Source organism: Centropristis striata, chromosome 17 (assembly GCF_030273125.1).
Source record: "Centropristis striata isolate RG_2023a ecotype Rhode Island chromosome 17, C.striata_1.0, whole genome shotgun sequence".
Classification (NCBI taxonomy): domain Eukaryota; kingdom Metazoa; phylum Chordata; class Actinopteri; order Perciformes; family Serranidae; genus Centropristis; species Centropristis striata.
Genome location: NC_081533.1, coordinates 28,003,788 through 28,024,351, shown reverse-complemented (window position 1 = coordinate 28,024,351; position 20,564 = coordinate 28,003,788). Strand labels below are relative to the sequence as shown.

General features: G+C 38.4%; 1 protein-coding gene and 1 non-coding gene across 2 annotated transcripts; both read right to left on the bottom strand.

Annotated features, from left to right (window-relative positions):
- Positions 1-593: 593 nt before the first annotated feature.
- Positions 594-18,730, bottom strand: snapc2 (small nuclear RNA activating complex, polypeptide 2). Its single transcript, XM_059355417.1, has 6 exons — positions 18,308-18,730; positions 7,276-7,446; positions 6,542-6,680; positions 5,196-5,654; positions 3,238-3,326; positions 594-2,270 (listed from the first exon to the last, which is right to left on the bottom strand). The coding sequence occupies exons 1-6, from the start codon at positions 18,524-18,526 to the stop codon at positions 1,929-1,931; spliced, it is 1,419 nt and encodes a 472-aa protein (XP_059211400.1). The 5' UTR covers positions 18,527-18,730; the 3' UTR covers positions 594-1,928.
- Positions 18,731-20,146: 1,416 nt separating this feature from the next.
- On the bottom strand, positions 20,147-20,228 carry trnal-aag (transfer RNA leucine (anticodon AAG)). Its single transcript has one exon. It is a non-coding gene; the product is annotated as a tRNA-Leu (tRNA).
- Between the last annotated feature and the right edge of the window lie 336 nt (positions 20,229-20,564).

Genomic DNA, 20,564 nt, shown 5'->3' with positions numbered 1-20,564 from the left:
CGGTCCTCACAAAGTCGGAAGTACAAGAACAAACACACACACACACACACAAACATTGCACCAAACATTTCACCAGTTGATCTTTTGTACTCTGCGTCTGCACATTTATTTTTTTATATTGTAATTTATCTGCAAATAACTGAACCCTTTAGATTTTTGGACACACCCGCCAGGTAGAACTTACTTTATTTTTCATAATATGAATATGTCCCCTTCATAAAATGACTGGCTGTAAAAAAAATTAAAAAAAATAATAATAATCAACGGTTTAAACTTAAAAAAATAATAATAATTCAGCATTGATACCAAACCTATCGCCTGTCTCCTTCACAATTGAAACCCCCAAATGGCTTTTGCTGCCATCTGCTGCCACCACAGTGCAAAGTTACCAGACTCCCAGTTAATGTTATTTTAGTCTTTTGCTACTGTACTGTAAAGTGATCGTGGCAAAGGAATATAAACTTTTATATGATATAATAAAGAATACCTTAAGTCTCATGTTACTGAACTACTGCTCATCCCTCTGTCACTAGTGGCGGAGAAACAACACCTACTTTGAAACAGCTTAACTTGATTGATTTTATTTGACCATTCTTGATATAAAAAAATATGAAACAGCAACCTGTGTCATACGTAATATAAATAGATAAAAAAAAAAGTCAGGGATGACACAATAAAGCCCCAAGGCTTATTTCCATTGTGGTCCCTAATTTGACAAACAAACATTTGTTTATGAGATACTGGAGCTGAAACAGTTTATTCACTGATTAGTCAATCAACATAAAATACATCAGCAACTCTTTTAATAATGTAATAATATTTTTGGATTTTTTAAAGCACAAATGCAAAAAGCTGCTTATGGCTTTTGATGTGAATATTGTAGATTTTCTGTAATAGTAATTTGTAGATATTTTGGACTGTTGGTTAGACACACAACTGTATTTCTGACATTTTGCAATCCAAAGAGTAAACAATCTGTAGCTCAATCGATAAAATGAAAATAATCAGTAGTTGCAGCCTTGTATTGGTCAGTGTTTCCAGGTCTTATACATCTGATGATGTCATTGCAGCCGGGGAATAACTAACGACACTTTCTACCTATATATATAGTATAGTTGTGACATCACAAGCACCTAGACCTGTATACTGACTAATTCCTAAAAGAAGTCTAGTACTGGTTGCTAATAAAGATGATTTAGTTTAGATGTGCGCCCAGTGCACTCCGAACATATAAAAACAGAAAGTGCAATAATGTTTACAAAATATCTCGCCGATTTATTTTCCCCATCATACAGCTGCAATGACTTTAACTCATAATATACACATGTAACGAAAACAACAAACCGAATTGTTCCTTATATCAAAGACCAAAATACTAGGCACAAACTGGCCATAAACTGGGCATAAACTGGCCATAAACTGGGCATAAACTGGGCACAAACTGGGCACAAACTGGGCATAAACTGGGCACAGTCGAAAACTGTTCGCTTCCCAAATCAGCAACACCGGTGTCTGGGTTCCCCCAGGTTAAATGGCCCAACCCAGCTGACCCGAGGTCAGCTGAGCCACACAGCAAACACAGCTCCCCCCAGTGGCATGGAGCAAAATTACATGAAATACAAAAATGAATATGGCTCATACAACCTGCTTTATAATAAATAAAAAACACATGGAAATCCATCTTTTTTACAAAATGGGACCTTTATTACCTTGTAATATACCTTGTCTTAGCAAAAGCAACAATAGAGAAAATGTTGATTTAAATAAGAAGGTAACTGGTCAAACAGTGAAACTGACCAGACACCAGATTCTCCAGGTTCTTCTGGAGAATCGTTAGGGACAAACAATGACCAAATAATTTAGTAAAGTAATGTGACAATAATAATTAAAAAAGTGTTATTCTAGAATGCAGACATAATTAAAGCATCCTATTTGCGCTTCAGTAGCTCTATTGGCACCATGAAAGGGTTGAGGGGAGGGCAGAGTGCCTTGGGGTCTGTGTCCCCTGACTGTCCCTTGGGGTCTGTGTCCCCTGACTGTCCTGATGTGGTTTTGTTCCCTGATGATTGGCTCTCAGGTTCATCTGGCTGCAGTGTCTTCCCTTCACTGCCGTCAGCTGTCTCAGCAGTGTTCTGTTGACTGCTGGTTTTGTTACTGTCTCCATTGCTCTCTACCTTCATCGGAGGACAGTGTGTGAGTGTGTCCTTCAGCCCTTTAAACATTTTTTCTGCCGTCTCGGAGTCAGCTGGGGTCGAGAGAAACTGGTGCACCTGAAGACGTACAGAGCAGGTTAATGCATAACAAAAGCTTTAAAAAAAATATAACTCATTTTTGTAAGAATATCTTTTCAAGTTTGGCACGAGTTATGGTTTCCTAAGAATAAAAAAAAGTTTTTTCTTTAAAATATTCCCTTTTACATTTAAGGTTTTCTTCTGTTTTTTAGTCTTATGTTCATTAAACTGTAGCTCAAAAGGCCAAAGTAGAGGAAAAAAAAAACTTGAGGAACCTCTTATATTACTTTACTTCAACATGGCTGAGTTTGTAACAGCAAATGAAGAAAATGAACACATCCCAAGAATAGTTTTGATGAGTTGGAAAACCAATGGATATGCTTAAGAATGAGCTATTCATTGTACACTATGCAGGGTTTCAACTGCTTTTTAAGATTTAAAAAATTGAAGCGCTTTCAAGTTACTTTAACCAATTAACTGATAGCTAGATTCTTAACCCATTTAAGCCGGGAAATTATTAACGCATTTCTACCATTAAAACCGGGAGCGATGTTGCGTTATTCTACCATCTTTCCAATATAGCGGAACATTTGCAGACTGTACTATGAAAGGGGCTAGTGTGCAAATCAAACACTAGATTATGCTGACAAGCAAATGCAAATTGAAACATATTCCTCACCTTAAAAACACAATGTCTAAAAATGAAGCATTTTCATGACTTTGTATGAACCATGTTCATATTATGGAAGGATAATGATTAACAAGCTGCGTTGCACAAAATGTATTTATGGATAAGAGACAGCACCAAAAAAGCTCTGGGGTCTGAGTAAGCTATTTTATACATTAGAGACTAAAAATGATGAATTAAAAAGAAAAATAACAAAACCTGTGCATCACAGTGAAGCTAATTTTATAATGCTAGTTTTAAGTTTTTTTTCAGTAGTTCTCAAGGCCCAACCCTGTTCAAAATCGAATACACCAGTCAGCAAATTGCAGTAAGTTGTACCTGGATGAAATGTTCGCTTAGTTTGTGGCAGTCCAGCAGGGGGAGCTCCTCTGGGAGAGACATCAACAGGTCCAACACTATAGCACTCTCTGGAGGACACAAGACAATAGAGGACAGATTCATTTGAATGCAGTGGTAGAGGAATGCATCATTATGTTTAAGTTGCTTCCTAGAACAACCCAAACTAGAATTAGTGGCTCACGAAACGTAATAAAAAGTACTACATTTAACATTTTTTTTGCTAAATGGTAGTTCTCACTATTTTGACATGTATGACTCGAGTGATTAATGTCCAGTGAGAAACATACTTTCACTTAGAAGCTGTTTTTACAGTAGGGGTTTGATGGAGAGATTTGTCTGTAGCAAGGACTCTAAACTGTCCTCTAAAACAGTAGTTCTCAACCTTTTTGAGTCGCGACCCCCAATTTAACATGCATATTGTCCGCGACCCCCGCTCACTGAACAGAATCTCACACGCACAGTTCAGATCACCCAAAAAAGAAACAAAATGACCAAAAAAGACACAAATTGACCAAAAAAGACACAAAATGACCAGAAAAGACACAAAATGACTAAAAAAAGACACAAAATGACTAAAAAAAGACACAAAATTACCAAAAACGACACAAATTGCCCACAAAATTATCAAAAAGAGACACAAAAAAAGACACAAAATGACCAAATAACACACAAAATGACAAAAAAACACACAAAATTACCGAAAAAAAGACATTAAGTGACCAAAAAGACTAAAACACATTAACACATGAACACTTTAACACAGTGGAGACAGAGCTGACTTCTAAAATGATTTGGCGACCCCCGGAAATCATCTTGCGACCCCAATTGGGGTCCCGACCCCAAGGTTGAGAATAGCTGCTCTAATAAGTTACATTTTAAGGTTTGTCAGCTTGTAAAAACTTTGTTCTGGTTGTTTAACTTAGTAGTAACTTGGTAGTACATTCACCACACAGCAGATTTTAGACATTATTCTGTTGTTTGCTGACAGACAGAACTTTATTTAATACAGAGTTAATAGAGATAGATGATTGTTTTCCTTTCTGGAGGGGGCTGAAAAGCTATGACAGTGACGTATGTTATCACACAAGTTAAATCAAAAGATAATTTCGCTCTCTGCTGTTAAAAAAGGGTTTTGCGTTTAATTTTTAATCTCAACCGACTTAAATCGCCACACATTTGTATCGAGTTTTAACAGTCTCGCGATGCATAGTTTTATCCCGACTATATCAGCTGCCAAATTGATTGATCAGTGGATTTTCCTCTCTATAATCATTATTGGTCAGACTCTATAAATGATCACATTCATAAGAGTGGGATAGAACAAACAACTAGAGAACATAATGCCTCCGGCTATGGCTCTTGCTGGCCGGGAGGCATAAAAACTGCAGAAATGTATTCAGTCATCAATACATTAGAGATTTACAATATTTAGATGACTGATACATGATTATTATCCTACGTTCAATTGTTATTGACTGCAGTTTGTGTGATGGCAGCTGGGATGGGTCTGCAGTGCCATGATGTTAACAATAACAACAAGTGTTTTTTATGCACACTGTTCATTGTACCTTATTTGTTTCATAGCACCAACATTTTTATACTGTATATTCATATTTATTCTGCACTGGAATTCTATTCTACTCCTTAATACATAGTCCTTCTTTAGACACTTTATTTTTTATTATATTTTATTGTATTTTTTATATTTTATTGCTTGAAGTATGCCTAGGTTGTTCTTTTTATTTAATTGTGTTGTCATTGTCTATGTGTGTAATGCTGCTGCTACACTGTAATTTCCCAGCTTGGGATAAATAAAGTCTATCTATCTATCTATCTATCTATCTATCTATCTATCTATCTATCTATCTCTCTATCTCTCTATCTATCTATCTATAAAATACACTTTGAGATGACACCAAGCAGTGAATGGGACTCACCCATGGGGGTGAGGTTACACTCCTCATTGGGGTGATGAATGAAAGTCAGGTAGCGATAGATCCTCTCAAAGTCGACTCTGCTCTTGACGCCAAATATCCTGGGACTGTCTTTTGTAGCATACTTGCTGGTGCGACCAAACCTTTCATGACATTCACTTGCAGGTTTGGAGAGTGTGGCCGTGGGGCCGGGGGCGGAGGCACCAGAGGGTGGTGCAGTACTGGGGACTGTTTGGATGGCGGCGGATGAGGAAAGGGACGTTTGAGGACCAGATGAAGAGTTGGTGGAGGTGGCAGAAGACTGAGAGGTGGGGGCTCCAGCTGTGGCAGGAAGCTGTTGGTGGGGTGAAGGGTTTTTACTGTTTGCCAGTCTAATCAGTGGGGATGGTGCTGGGCCCGTGGCTGATGCTGGAGTCTGGAGTGCCATGAGAGGACTGGCTGTGTTGGTTTCAGGATGCTCAACTGAAAGAGGAAAAAAATCTTCCATTGTAAAAGCTGCAATATGCAAGTTTATCACAGTAACATGGAGGAATGTAGCAATGCATCTGAGCATGGGGCAGAGCCCATGTTTGAAATGACATTTCTCACAAACAACCACAATAAGGACACAAAACTACAAATACTTAAAATACAAAGATACACAAAACAACTGCAAAGAGACACAAAACAACTGCGAGACATACACAACTACCAATAAACTAAAAAAAACTACAAAGAAAAAAACACTGTAGAGACACAAAACAACTAGCAAGACAGCAACTAAAAATAAACAAAAAAACTACAAAGACTCAAGTGAATTACAAAGACACAAAACAAATACAGAGAAACACAAAGCAACTGCAGAGAGACACATAACAACTACAAAGAAAAAACTAAACAACTACAGAGGGACAAGAAACAACAACAAATATGCTTAAAACAACTACAAAGACTCAAAAACAACTACAAAGAAAAAACTAAACAACTACAACAAGAAACGACTACAAAGAGACTCAAAACAACTACTTAGGGACAGGAAAAAAAACTACAAAGGGACTCAAAACAACTAAAAAGACTCCAAACAACTACAAAGACTTGAAACAACTACAAGAAAATGAAACAACTACAAAGGGACTCAAAAACAACTACAAAGGAACAGGAAAAAAATACAAAGACTCCAAACAACTACAAGAAAATGAAACGACTACAAAAGGACACCTTCTACAAAGAGTCTCAGAACAACTACAAAGACTAAAAAAACTACAGGCATAAAATGGAATGGAAATTGTGCAAACTCCTCATATCAATATTTATTGTCCACCAAATAATGTTAGTTAATTTGGTAAAACAGAGGATCTGTGTGTCTTTACCTTTGACTGGAAGACGAGACATTGGTCTAAAAGGGATGGTGCGACCAGAAGGCCAGTCTTTGCCTTGGGTTGGTCCTGGGAACTGGGGAGGGTCACAGTTCAACAGGGTACGAGGCTCTGTGGACGAAGCTATCAGCATCTGAGAAACACAGGAAGATGGCGGGGGCAGAGAAATAAGAAAGCCAATTAATCCAGAACTGAGCAGATTTAAAATATGTGACTTGTTTTAAAATATGTGACTTGACACTCCCAAAGTGTACATGAACAAAATAAAAAAATTGCTCTAATCCCAACCGGATTTACAGTAGTGTTCAAAATAAAAGCAGTCCAATGTGACTAACCAGACTAATCCAGGTTTTTAGTATATTTTGTATTGCTACATGGCAAACAAGGTACCATTGGTGCAGTAGATTCTCAGAAAACCAACAAGACCCAGCATTCGTGATATGTACGCTCTTAAGGCTGTGCAATTGGGCAATTAGTTGAAAGGGGTGTGTTAAAAAAATAGCAGTGTGGCATTCAATCAGTGAGGTCATCAATTTTGTCCAATTGCTCAAAAGAGCGTGCATATCACGAATGCTGGGTCTTGTTGGTTTTCTGAGAATCTACTGCACCGACTGGTACCTTGTTTGCCATGTAGCAATTAAACATATACTAAAAACCTGGATTAATCTGGTTAGTCACATTAGACTGCTATTATTTTGAATACTGCATTAATATGTGGCTTGCAGCACCTGAGAGAAAGCAGAAGAAATGGAGCTTTCCAGGGTTCCTGCGATGGAAGAAGCCATGTCAGCCCACACCTCAATGGGCTTTTTGAGCTTCTCGTCCTGTCTTTTATTCTTCAGCTTGAGGCTTGCTAATGAAATCACTTTGTCCTTCAGAAGTTCCACCACAGACTCGATCTAAAGGAGAGAAAGGACAGACCACAAGTTTTTCATACAATTAATAATGACTCGAGACTTGGTAGTCCAACACTGGCATAGCCTTCGTGCTGAAAAATAAAAAGTCGTTGAAAAATTGTGTGTAGTTGAATCGTGACGTATATGAAGTAACTATAAATATTAAACAAAGTAACTATTTCACCAGCTGGGACTCCGTTCTGTACTTTGGGCCCTATCGGGACACACATTTCGAATACGATCGCCACCACTCGTGGAAGTGGAACTGATTTATACATATTTAACAATCTACGTTTGAAATTTCATTTATGTTATATGATTGTCACTTTGATGATATTATATTATATTATATTATAGAAAGCAGTAAATTCTCTTGGGCGAAGTATAAAAAGTGTCTGTGTTTAAGGTTCCCTTAAATTTCCCCTCAATCGCAGAATCGGAAACTAAAAATCGGAAGCCAAAATTCAGCATCGTAAACGATATACGGTTTGGAAGATAAGAAGTTGGACTCTAGTTTCACACAACTTAATTAATTGGAAATATAACATGATCATTTATATCAGTAGTGTAGTATTTGGGCATAGTTACGAGTCCACTAGTTGATGACATAAGCAAGGTGCGCCAAGAGGCTAAATAAAGGTTAGCGGCACGCGCACGCCGGAGTGAGACCGAAGCATATTGTCTGTGTTAATTATAACCGAGCTCCGAATAATACTTGGTGTCAGAGTTAAGTGCTCATCGACCTGCCGACGGAAGATGGACAGCACAGGTATCCCCACGCCACGGATGGACTGGGATTCGTCTAACCTGCCTGATGCATGGAGAAAGTTTTTGCCAGCATGTTGAGCTAATGTTTTCGGGTCCTCTACGCCAGTAGTTTTCAACCTTTTTGAGTCGCAACCCCCAATTTAACATGCATGTTGTCCGTGACCCCCGCTCACTGAACAGAATCTCACACGCACAGTTCAGACCACCCAAAAAAGAAACAAAATGACCAAAGAAAGGAAACAAAATGACCAAAAAGACACAAAATGACCAATATAGACACAAAATTACCCAAAAAAGAAACAAAATCACCAAAAAGACACAAAATCACCAAAATCGACACAAAATGACTAAAAAAAGACACAAAATGACTAAAGAAAGGAAACAAAATAACCAAAAGACACAAATTGACCACAAAATGATCAAAAAAAGACACAAAAGGACAAAAAAAGACACAAATTGACCAAAATACACACAAAATGACCAAAAAGACAAACACATGAACACTTTAACACAGTGGAGACAGAGCTGACTTCCAAAAGGATTTGGCGACCCCCAGAAATCATCTCGCGACCCCAACTGGGGTCCCGACCCCAAGGTTGAGAATAGCTGCTCTATGCTCTAAAGAAGAAGAGGAGAAATGTAGCTATTTACTACTTTGGGTCGGCGAGAAGGGCGCGACGTATTTAAGGCAAGGCAAGGCAAGGCAAGGGCAAGGCAAGTTTATTTGTATAGCACAATTCAACACAAGGTAATTCAAAGTGCTTTACATACACATTAAAAACAGCAAGACACAATTGAAAACAATAAAAACAGTCAATTAAAACAGGGAAGATACAGCAGGATAAAAAAAAAAAGAGATAAAATAATAAAAAGCACAAGTCAAACATTGTGTAGTTAAAAAGTAAGGGCAGTAGAGTAGAGCAGATAAGTGTTAAAGTTAAGAGTACGCTGCAGTAAACAATAGTGTTTTTAGTCCTGATTTAAAGGAGCTGACCGTTTGGGCAGACCTCAGATCTACAGGTAGTTTGTTCCACAGGTGAGGAGCATAATAACTGAAAGCTGCCTCACCCCGCTTAGTTCTTGTTTTTGGGACACGCAACAAGCCAGTTCCAGATGACCTAAGGGGTCTGGATGCTTCATAGAGAGGGAGCAGATCAAGCATGTAATTTGGTCCGAGACCATTCAGAGCTTTGTAGACCAGCAGTAAGATTTTAAAATCTATCCTCTGACTCACAGGAAGCCAGTGTAGTGATTTAAGGACCGGTGTAATATGGTCCAGTTTCCTGGTGTTTGTGAGGACTCTGGCGGCAGCGTTCTGGATCAGCTGCAGCTGCCTGATTGATTTTTTGTTAAGACCTGTGAAGATGCCATTGCAGTAATCTAACCTACTAAAAATAAATGCATGGATAAGTTTTTCCATGTCTTGTTTGGACAGAAGACCCTTAATTCTAGCTATGTTTTTCAGGTGGTAATAGGCAGATTTAGTGATAAGCTTTAGATGGCTGTTAAAGTTCAGGTCTGAGTCAATAATTACACCAAGATTTCTGGATTGATTTGTAGCTGTCAATGACATAGAGCCAAGGTGAGCGCTGATCTTAGATCTTTCGTTTTTAGGGCCGAAAATGATCACCTCTGTCTTCTCTGCATTTAGCTGGAGAAAGTTCTGGCACATCCACTCATTGATTTGATGAATACAGTTACTCAATGAGAGCAAGGGACTGTAGTCGTGTGAGGACACTGAAATGTAGAGTTGTGTGTCATCGGCATAAGTATGGTAGGAGATGTTGTGATGTTCCATAATCTGAGCTAGCGGTAGCATATAGATGTTGAATAGAAGCGGTCCGAGAATGGACCCTTGAGGAACCCCACATGTGATCTTAGTTCGCTCAGACTCATGGTTTCCAATTGACACAAAAAAGTCCCTATCTTGTAAGTAAGATTTGAACCATTGTAGCACAGTGCCAGTGAGCCCCACCCACTGTTCCAGTCTGCTGATTAGTATGTTATGATCAACTGTGTCAAATGCAGCACTGAGATCCAGTAAAACCAGGACAGAGGATTTGCCTGCATCAGTGTTCAGATTAATATCATTTAAGACTTTGATAAGTACAGTCTCAGTGCTGTGGTGTCGCCGAAATCCAGACTGAAATGTGTTAAAAAGATTATTTTGCATCATAAAAGCATGAATTTGCTCAAAAACAACCTTTTCAATGATTTTCCCCAGAAATGGCAGATTTGATATTGGCCTATAGTTACTAATTGTTGTGGAATCGAGATTAGATTTTTTTAGGAGAGGTTTTATTACTGCAGTTTTCAAAGTCTGTGGAAACTGTCCTGCTTGGAGAGAAGAATTTATTATCTGCAGTACATCCGGAGCTATGCAGTTGAAAACAGTTTTAAAAAAGTTTGAAGGCAGAATATCAAGGCAGCAGGTTGTGGGCTTTAATTTTGAAACCGCTTCCGTGAGTGTTGTGTAATCTAGGAGGCTAAAATGTCCGAGCTTGACTAGAGGATGGGAAGGCACCAGTGGTATCATTCCTGAGCTGGAGCTGCACACTGCTTGTCTTATCTGTAATATTTTGTTTGTGAAGAAGGCTGCAAAGTCATTGCATGACTTGTTAGACAGCAGCTCAGGAGGGACTGATGCTGTGGGATTTGTCAGTCTGTCTACTACAGAAAAAAGTGTGCGGGCATTATTACTGTTTCTATTGATAATCTCTGAAAAATATGACTGCCTTGCATTCTTCAGTTCTTGATTATAGTTGCGAAGACCCTCTTTATAAATATCGTAATATACTTGGAGTTTGTTCTTTCGCCACCTGCGTTCAGCTTGTCTACATACTTTTTTCTGCACTTTAACTAGTTTTGCGTTTCTCCAGGGTGACTTTTTCCTCCCCGACAGAACTTTGGTCTTAATTGGGGCGATAGAGTCGATAACAGTCAAAACATTGGAACTAAAACTGTTAACAAGGTCATCAACTAGAGCTGAGGGCAGGGTTGGTGATGGTGTAAAATCCTGGGTGAATAATGCACAAGTGTTTTCATTTATATAGCGCTTCCTGATTACCTCTGCTTCACCTTTTGTTGGATTGGCAAGGGTGGTCATTTTAAACAAAACACAGTAGTGATCAGAAAGAGCAACATCATTGACCACAACCTCAGAGATATTAAGACCTTTGGTAATAATTAGATCTAATATGTGTCCTCTGTTATGTGTTGGATCTGTGACATGCTGAGAAAGCCCAAAGTTATCCAGAATATTTAAAAGTTCTTTAGCACACCCATCTTCAGGATTATCAACATGAATGTTAAAATCACCTACTAAAACAACACAGTCAAAATCTATGCACACAACAGACAGTAGTTTGGCAAAGTCATCAAAAAACCTTGCATCATATTTGGGGGGTCTGTAGATGGTCAAATAGATTGCTCTATAGGGTGATTTTGACTGAATGGCAACATATTCAAAGGAGTCAAACTGACCATAAGACATGTTTTTGCATTGGAAGCTGTCCTTGAACAGGGTGGCAACTCCACCTCCTCTCTTATGTATTCTTGCTTCACTGAAGAAACTAAAATTTGGGGGAGTTGACTCAATAAGAACTGCTGCACTATTATCCTGACTTAACCAAGTTTCAGTTAAAAACATAAAATCAAGGTTGTGCTTGTGAATAAAATCATTGATTAAGAAAGATTTGCCAAGCAGAGATCTGATATTTAAAAGAGCTAAATGTAAATCCTTAACAGGAGACGCTGGTGAGTTTGGAGGATGACATGCTATACTCAGTAGATTGGCAGAGTTAATTGAACTCTTTTTATTTCTCACCAGTTTGATCCCTTTTCTGTTACCTATTATCACAGGGATTGAGAAAGCTGACTGAACTCCATGGGGCCCTGACTGCTGCTGGAACAGAGCAATCTTGATATTGATATCAGAGTCTGGACCCGGCACATATCAGTCAGACTCACAGATAGGGTCATTCAGGGATTTCCAGGTATGGTGATTCAGAGGGGGTGGGGGAGGGCGGTGACTTTTGGTTGAGCGTTCTTTCCGAGGTGGTGGAGTGGGAGGGGCTGGATGTGGGAGGTTAAGGGGGGTAAATAAAGGATTTTGGCGAGGTGTTAGCTGGATTCCAATCTTGACAAGGCTCTTCATCCTGTCTGTGAAATCCAGAAGTGGGGAGTCCTGGCTGCATGGAGAGAGTTGGAGGCTGGGTGGGGTTTGGGGGCTGGGTGGAGTCTGGGAGGGTGAGGGTTGGGGCTGGGTGGAGCCTGGGGGGGTGAGGGTTGGGGGCTGGGTGGGATCTGGGGGGGTGAGGGTTGGGGGCTGGGTGGAGCCTGGGGGGGTGAGGGTTGGGGGCTGGGTGGGATCTGGGGGGGTGAGGGTTGGGGGCTGGGTGGAGCCTGGGGGGGTGAGGGTTGGGGGCTGGGTGGGATCTGGGGGGGTAAGGGTTGGGTGTCTCCTGCCGTGACTCGGTGAGACTCCCCTCGTTGGGCTGTTGGGGCTGGTGGAGACTCCATTTTTTGGGGAGAGGATGATGATGCTGGCGGCTCTCTCAGACTCTGCTGTCCTCCATGGTCAGTCCTTATCATAGCGCCCTCACCAGAGCGACGTCTTATCCGTTGTTTGGGAACGTCTTGCCTCATGTCCTTGACACAGGCTGCTTGTGTGTGACGCAAATGATAAAAAATGTTGGAGCTTAGCAACTGCACTCCTGCCTTGTTAAGGCGAAATCCATCTGCCTTAAAGAGGTGCCTGCGTCCCCAAAAGATGTTGAAATTGTCAATAAAGTTCATTGATTGGGCGGCACACATATCTTTGAGCCATCTGTTTAGCATCATCAGCCTGCTGAATCTCTCATCCCCTTGCCGAACTCCTGGTAGTGGTCCACTGAAAAACACCTCAGTATTTAAACATTGAACTTTGTTAATCAGATCAGTGAAGTCTTGCTTTAATACCTCTGATTGTTGCTTCACAACATCAAGGGCTCCTGTGTGTATGATGAGAGCATTAGCTGTTGGATGCTCAGCAGCAATGTTCAGGATCTTCTTTGAGATATCAGACACCATGTCGTTGGTAAAACAGAGTACTTTGGTGTTCTTGCTGCAAGAGCGTTTTATCTCATTCAAAGCTCCATCACCCACTATCAGAGTTTGGGGCCCAGTGGTTAGCTCTTTCTGTAGCCTTTTAGCATATGAATTAGCCTCATACCTTTCTCTGGAGCTGGAAGATGAGCCCACTTTCGGGGAGTCAGGATTCTGGGAGAGTGGAGCAAATCTGTTCTTCCGTAGAATTCCTGTGTCTTGGGGCAATTTGCTCTTCGTTTTTGTTGTAACCTTGGTCCATGGTTGCTTTCTCTTTGGTACTGGGGTTGAAGCGACATTCCTGTATGATGGTAGTGCAGGCCACTCGGTGTCATCGTAAGTCTCCAGGTGCTGGGTTCTGCCTGATAACCGTCTTCCCAAAACTGAGGGAGGTGATTTGTAGTGCTTTGGCTTTGCACCAAGAGAGTTCCAGGGAGGACTTGTTGGTTTATTGCCATTTACACCCAGCTCCTGCTGCGTCTTGGTGGTGCTAGTTAGCTTTCCGTTAGCCTGCTCCCTTTCACTGTTAAGGGAAATCGGCAGAGTAGTTTCATTCCCATTCTGTCCATTTACCTCCACATTCACTTCGAGCCGGTGAATTTTTGTTTCCAGTACTGCTATCTTCTGGAACAGTTTGTGGTAATCATCTGCGGAAAAGGGAGGCATCTTGCTGCTGTAGTCTGCTGTAGTCTGCTAATCTTATAAGAGCTCACAAATACACGTCTGCACTCCTCTGCTGCCGGAAGCGAAAAAAACTATGAAAAATATGATTTAACACATGGACTCTCACGGCGGATGAAAGAAAACTACTAAAGACATACTACGACAGGTTTGGAGCTTATGTAACGCCAAAAGCAAACCCAATTTTTGCACGCTATAAGTTTCACGAGAAGAAACAGGAGGATAGCGAAAGTTTTGACCAGTTTGTGACTGAGCTAAAGCTACTCGTAAAAGACTGCAACTATCCCAACGGCGATGAGATGGTCCGAGACCGAATTGTTTCCGGCATAAACTCTCCAAGAGTGCGCGAAAAGTTACTCTGCTATGGTCCAGACCTCACGCTTGAAAATGCTATTGACATTGCACGTTCGCATGAGTTGTCGCAGCAGCAGCTAAAGAACCGCGGTAAAGTTGGTTCGTTATTGGATATTGGCTTGACATTCGGTTTTATCTGTGCTTTTAATCGGAGACTACGGCAGTGTATGCGTAATTAAAGAGTGTAGCTTATAGAATCATCATCATACTTTTATATACTATAAGATAACTGTCAACTATCTTCACTATTTCAAGTTTTACTAGAAAACAGCGTCTCCACATTGTCACATTTTTAGTGAATATTTTCAGTTATTAAATGCATTCTGTTTCCATAGAAAAGTTTTTTTCAGAAAAATCTCACCTGTAGTAGTTAGGGCATTGCAAATATGATCTACTACACCAAAAAGAATGGTAAAAGGTAATTTTAGTGATTTTTAGTGAATATTTTCAGTTATTAAATGCATACTGTTTCCATATAAAGTGTTTTTTCAGGATAATCTCACCTGTAGTAGTTAGGGCATTTCAAATGTGATCTACTACAGCAATCAGAATGGTAAAAGGTCATTCTAGTGAATTTTTGTGAATATTTTCAGTTATTAAATGCATACTGTTTCCATAGAAAAGGTTTTTTTTTTTCAGAAAAATCGCACCTGTAGTAGTTAGGGCATTGAAAATATGATCTACTACAGCAAAAATAATGATAAAAGGTCATTTTAGTGATTTTTAGTGAATATTTTTAGTTATTAAATGCATACTGTTTCCATATAAAGTGTTTTTTCAGGATAATCTCACCTGTAGTAGTTAGGGCATTTCAAATGTGATCTACTACAGCAATCAGAATGGTAAAAGGTAATTTTAGTGATTTTTTGTGAATATTTTCAGTTATTAAATGCATACTGTTTCCCTATAAAGTGTTTTTTTTTCAGGATAATCTCACCTGTAGTAGTTAGGGCATTTCAAATGTGATCTACTACAGCAAAAAGAATGGTAAAAGGTCATTTTAGTGATTTTTAGTGAATATTTTCAGTTATTAAATGCATACTGTTTCCCTATAAAGTGTTTTTTCAGGATAATCTCACCTGTAGTAGTTAGGGCATTTCAAATGTGATCTACAGCAATCATAATTGTTAAACGGTCATTTTAGTGAATTTTTGTGAATATTTTCAGTTATTAAATGCATACTGTTTCCATAGAAAAGGTTTTTTCAGAAAAATCTCACCTGTAGTAGTTAAGGCATTGCAAATATGATCTACTACAGCAATCAGAATGGTAAAAGGTCATTTTAGTGATTTTTAGTGAATATTTTTAGTTATTAAATGCATACTGTTTCCATATACAGTGTTTTTTCAGGATAATCTCACCTGTAGTAGTTAGGGCATTGCAAATATGATCTACTACCGAAAAAAGAATGGTAAAAGGTCATTTTCGTGATTTTTAGTGAATATTTTTAGTTATTAAATGCACACTGTTTCCATAGAAAAGGTTTTTTCAGAAAAATCTCACCTATAGTAGTTAAGGCATTGCAAATATGATCTACTACAGCAAAAACAATGGTAAAAGGTCATTTTAGTGATTTTTAGTGAATATTTTTAGTTATTAAATGCATACTGTTTCCATATAAAGTGTTTTTTCAGAAAAATCTCACCTGTAGTAGTTAGGGCATTGCAAATGTGATCTACTACAGCAATCAGAATGGTAAAAGGTCATTTTAGTGAATTTTTGTGAATATTTTCAGTTATTAAATGCATACTGTTTCCATATAAAGTGTTTTTTCAGAAAAATCTCACCTGTAGTAGTTAGGGCATTGCAAATGTGATCTACTACAGCAATCAGAATGGTAAAAGGTCATTTTAGTGAATTTTTGTGAATATTTTCAGTTATTAAATGCATACTGTTTCCATATAAAGTGTTTTTTTCAGGATAATCTCACCTGTAGTAGTTAGGGCATTGCAAATGTGATCTACTACAGCAATCAGAATGGTAAAAGGTCATTTTAGTGAATTTTTGTGAATATTTTCAGTTATTAAATGCATACTGTTTCCATATAAAGTGTTTTTTTTTCAGGATAATCTCACCTGTAGTAGTTAGGGCATTTCAAATGTGATCTACTACAGCAAAAAGAATGGTAAAAGGTCATTTTAGTGATTTTTAGTGAATATTTTCAGTTATTAAATGCATACTGTTTCCCTATAAAGTGTTTTTTCAGGATAATCTCACCTGTAGTAGTTAGGGCATTTCAAATGTGATCTACAGCAATCAGAATTGTTAAACGGTCATTTTAGTGAATTTTTGTGAATATTTTCAGTTATTAAATGCATACTGTTTCCATAGAAAAGGTTTTTTCAGAAAAATCTCACCTGTAGTAGTTAAGGCATTGCAAATATGATCTACTACAGCAATCAGAATGGTAAAAGGTCATTTTAGTGATTTTTAGTGAATATTTTTAGTTATTAAATGCATACTGTTTCCATATACAGTGTTTTTTCAGGATAATCTCACCTGTAGTAGTTAGGGCATTGCAAATATGATCTACTACAGAAAAAAGAATGGTAAAAGGTCATTTTCGTGATTTTTAGTGAATATTTTTAGTTACTAAATGCACACTGTTTCCATAGAAAAGGTTTTTTCAGAAAAATCTCACCTATAGTAGTTAAGGCATTGCAAATATGATCTACTACAGCAAAAACAATGGTAAAAGGTCATTTTAGTGATTTTTAGTGAATATTTTTAGTTATTAAATGCATACTGTTTCCATATAAAGTGTTTTTTCAGAAAAATCTCACCTGTAGTAGTTAGGGCATTGAAAATGTGATCTACTACAGCAATCAGAATGGTAAAAGGTCATTTTAGTGAATTTTTGTGAATATTTTCAGTTATTAAATGCATACTGTTTCCATATAAAGTGTTTTTTCAGGATAATCTCACCTGTAGTAGTTAGGGCATTTCAAATGTGATCTACTACAGCAATCAGAATGGTAAAAGGTCATTTTAGTGAATTTTTGTGAATATTTTCAGTTATTAAGTAAATACTGTTTCCATATAAAGCGAATGTCTAACCAATGTCCAATAACAAACCAACTTTACCTCGGTACCTAAAGACGATGGTTTTTCCTGCTGCTAACCCGGCTAGCCAGTCCGTGCATGCAGTAAACCAGTGGCGGTTCTACACAGGGGCCTACAGGGGCCTACAGGGGCCACTGCCCCTGTGAAGAAGCCTTTGGCCCCTGCTGTGGCCCCTGTGTCAAAGTGTTCAAACAATATCTCATTGTACACAAAAGGAACCCAGAATGTGTACATTGTATAATAGTTTTACTCTCTGGAGTCTTATTGGGCTATTTGGTCCATTTTTTAATCCTTTTCATGTCTTGACGTGTCTTTGTAAGTCATTTTGTGTCTTTTTTGGTCATTTGTGTATTTTTGTGTCTTTTTTTTTGGTAATTTTGTGTCTGTTGTTTTGTTTTTTTTAGTTATTTTGTGTCTTTTTTGTCATTTGTCATCATTCATTTTGTCAGGCCGCCATTGTAAATAAGAATTTGTTCTTAATGACATGCCTGGTTAAATAAAGGTGAATGAATTGGTGTCATCTATGTGTATTTTTTGTGTCTGTTTTAGTTATTTTGTGTCTTATTTGTCATTTTTGTGTCTTTTTTGGTCATTTTGTGTCTTTTTTGTAATTTTTATGTCTTTTTCAAGACTTAAATATCATCTTTGCCATTTTTTTATGTGCTAATGTGCCCCTCTGATTAAACACTGGCCCCTCCTTGGCCCCCACAGTAAAACTGGTCTAGAACCGCCACTGCACTAAACAGATGGACAAATAAAACAGAAACAAGCACGCCGGAGTGAAACTGAAGCATATGATTGTCTGTGTTAATTATAACCGAGCTCCGAATAATACAAGTAGTCAATGTGAAATGTTGACAGAGTGTTATATAAAAGCTGCCTGACTGGTGAAACAGTGACGTCAGTGCTGTACCTCTGAAACGGACCGGTTCGGCACGGACTCCTGCAGGTAAGCATAGTCCATGTCCTGGGTGCCTTTGCCCCGGGTCGTCCTGTTGAGTCTTTTCAGCGCGTTCAGCAGACAAGTCTTCTCCCTCCGCTGCCACCGACGGGACGCTTTAGCAGGAGCCGCTGCTGGTTCAGGGTTCAGGTTGCGGTTCGGTTTACTTCGTGTCCGAGGAGGCGGCTTCATGTCGACTCTGGTACAAACTAAACAACAGCTGGATCAGACAAATAAAACGAGCTGAGACTGAAACAAACTCCTGTTAGTTCGTCTCATGCAGCTCAGAAAGCTGTGTCTGCATTGAAGCTTTCATTATTGTGTTAAAAAGGAATTTAAGCGCTGTGCCTACATACTGACATGCTGCAACGACAACAATACGACTTCCGATCGCTTCCGGTTTGGTATTTTCAGAGTAAAATAATTAATTCAAAATTGGCGGAGACCTAAACAATATACAGAGGTGGAAAAAGTATTCAGATCTCTTACTTAAGTAAAAGTACTAATACCACACTGTGAAATTACTCCACTACAAGTAAAAGTCCTGCATTCAAAATGTACTTAAGTGAAAGTACAAAAGTATCAGCATCAAAATGTACTTAAAGTATCAAAAGTAAAAGTACTTGTTATGCAGAATGGAGCCACTTAGATTGTTTTATATATTCCAAATATCATATTATATTATTATTATTGATGCATTTATGTATACAGCGTTTTAATTTTCTCAAGGTAGGGCTCATATTTACTATTTAATATTCTGTTATGAGGTTTATTTTTAAAAAAGTGTCTAATCACCTAAATTTATTGTGTTTTTTATGTTAAACCTCGAGTGAAAAGTAACTAAAGCTGTCAGCTAAATGTAGTGGAGTAAAAAGTACAATATTTGCCTCAAAATGTAGTGGAGTATAAGTATAAAGTGACATAAAATGGAAATACTCAAGTAAAGTACAAGTACCTCAAAATTGTACTTAAGTATAGTACTTGAGTAAAAGTACTTAGTTACATTCCACCACTGACAATATAGACTTAATTTCTTCACACACACACACACACACAAACAACGAAAAACAAATACACACTTAAGCAAAAATGTTCAATTGTTAAAGCCACATATAATTGAGATTAACTTAATTCAATATTTTACTTTTTATAAAACTTATTGAACGACACACTAAGGAAATGCAACAAAGGTGACTTTATAGAGGTATATCTATGAAAAACTGAATGAATCACTTTAAAAACAAATTACATTAGACTACAGCTAAACACTGTATAAGATATATGCTCCAGAATTTACATTAGATACTCTGTACAGGGATCACAACCCATACATAATATACATACATAACCCAACAGAACCCTTTTATACAGTCCATGATCACAACCCAAAAATTATGGAGAAAAAAAAAAGAAAAAGTGAAGTACATGATTAATTTGAAGTCTAGAGGCTTAACTGCTTCCGGGTTATGTAATTTGCTGATGGAATATTTTGCCCTGATTTATTCCTCTCAGGCAGTGTTTTACAGACCCACGCATTTCTGAACAAGCTTCATCATAATACTAGTACTTATGGACAATTAACCTCAGTGAGCAAAAATCTGACTTCAGACCAATAATAGCGTGATAAGCAGGATATACTGCCTGCAGTGAGCACTGCCCACCAGGCTAAACAAAAAAGAATCAAACACAATCCAGGTTGTATGGCAAAATTAAAACTATAATCAATTTTGATAGGTACTTTTTAGCATCACAGGAAAAAACTTGAAGGTAAAGTCCATAACAGCGCTAATTGCACAAAAAATAAAAACGACTTGGCAGCGGTGGGATTCGAACCCACGCCCCCGAAGAGACTGGAGCCTTAATCCAGCGCCTTAGACCGCTCGGCCACGCTACCAGTGAGCACTAACAGCAACAAAATCACTTTTTAAAGAGTGACTTTGTCTAATTGGTTGAGAGTTCTAGATTATTAAATTTAGAATAAAAACCCTGCAAAACAGTCTAAAATGAACACTTGATGGCTACTTACACGAAATACTAAATGACTGAGGATTATTATTTAGAAGACTCTGGGCTGGGGTTGCCGGAATGCATCACTCAAAGACTGTGAAATCTATAACACCACTTCAGCGTGTGGAGAAACAGAGCTGGAGCTAGAACAAATATCTAGGGGGATACGAGGCTTGGAGCGGGGGAAAGCAATAATTGAGATGCCTCATTTGACATGCAGTGC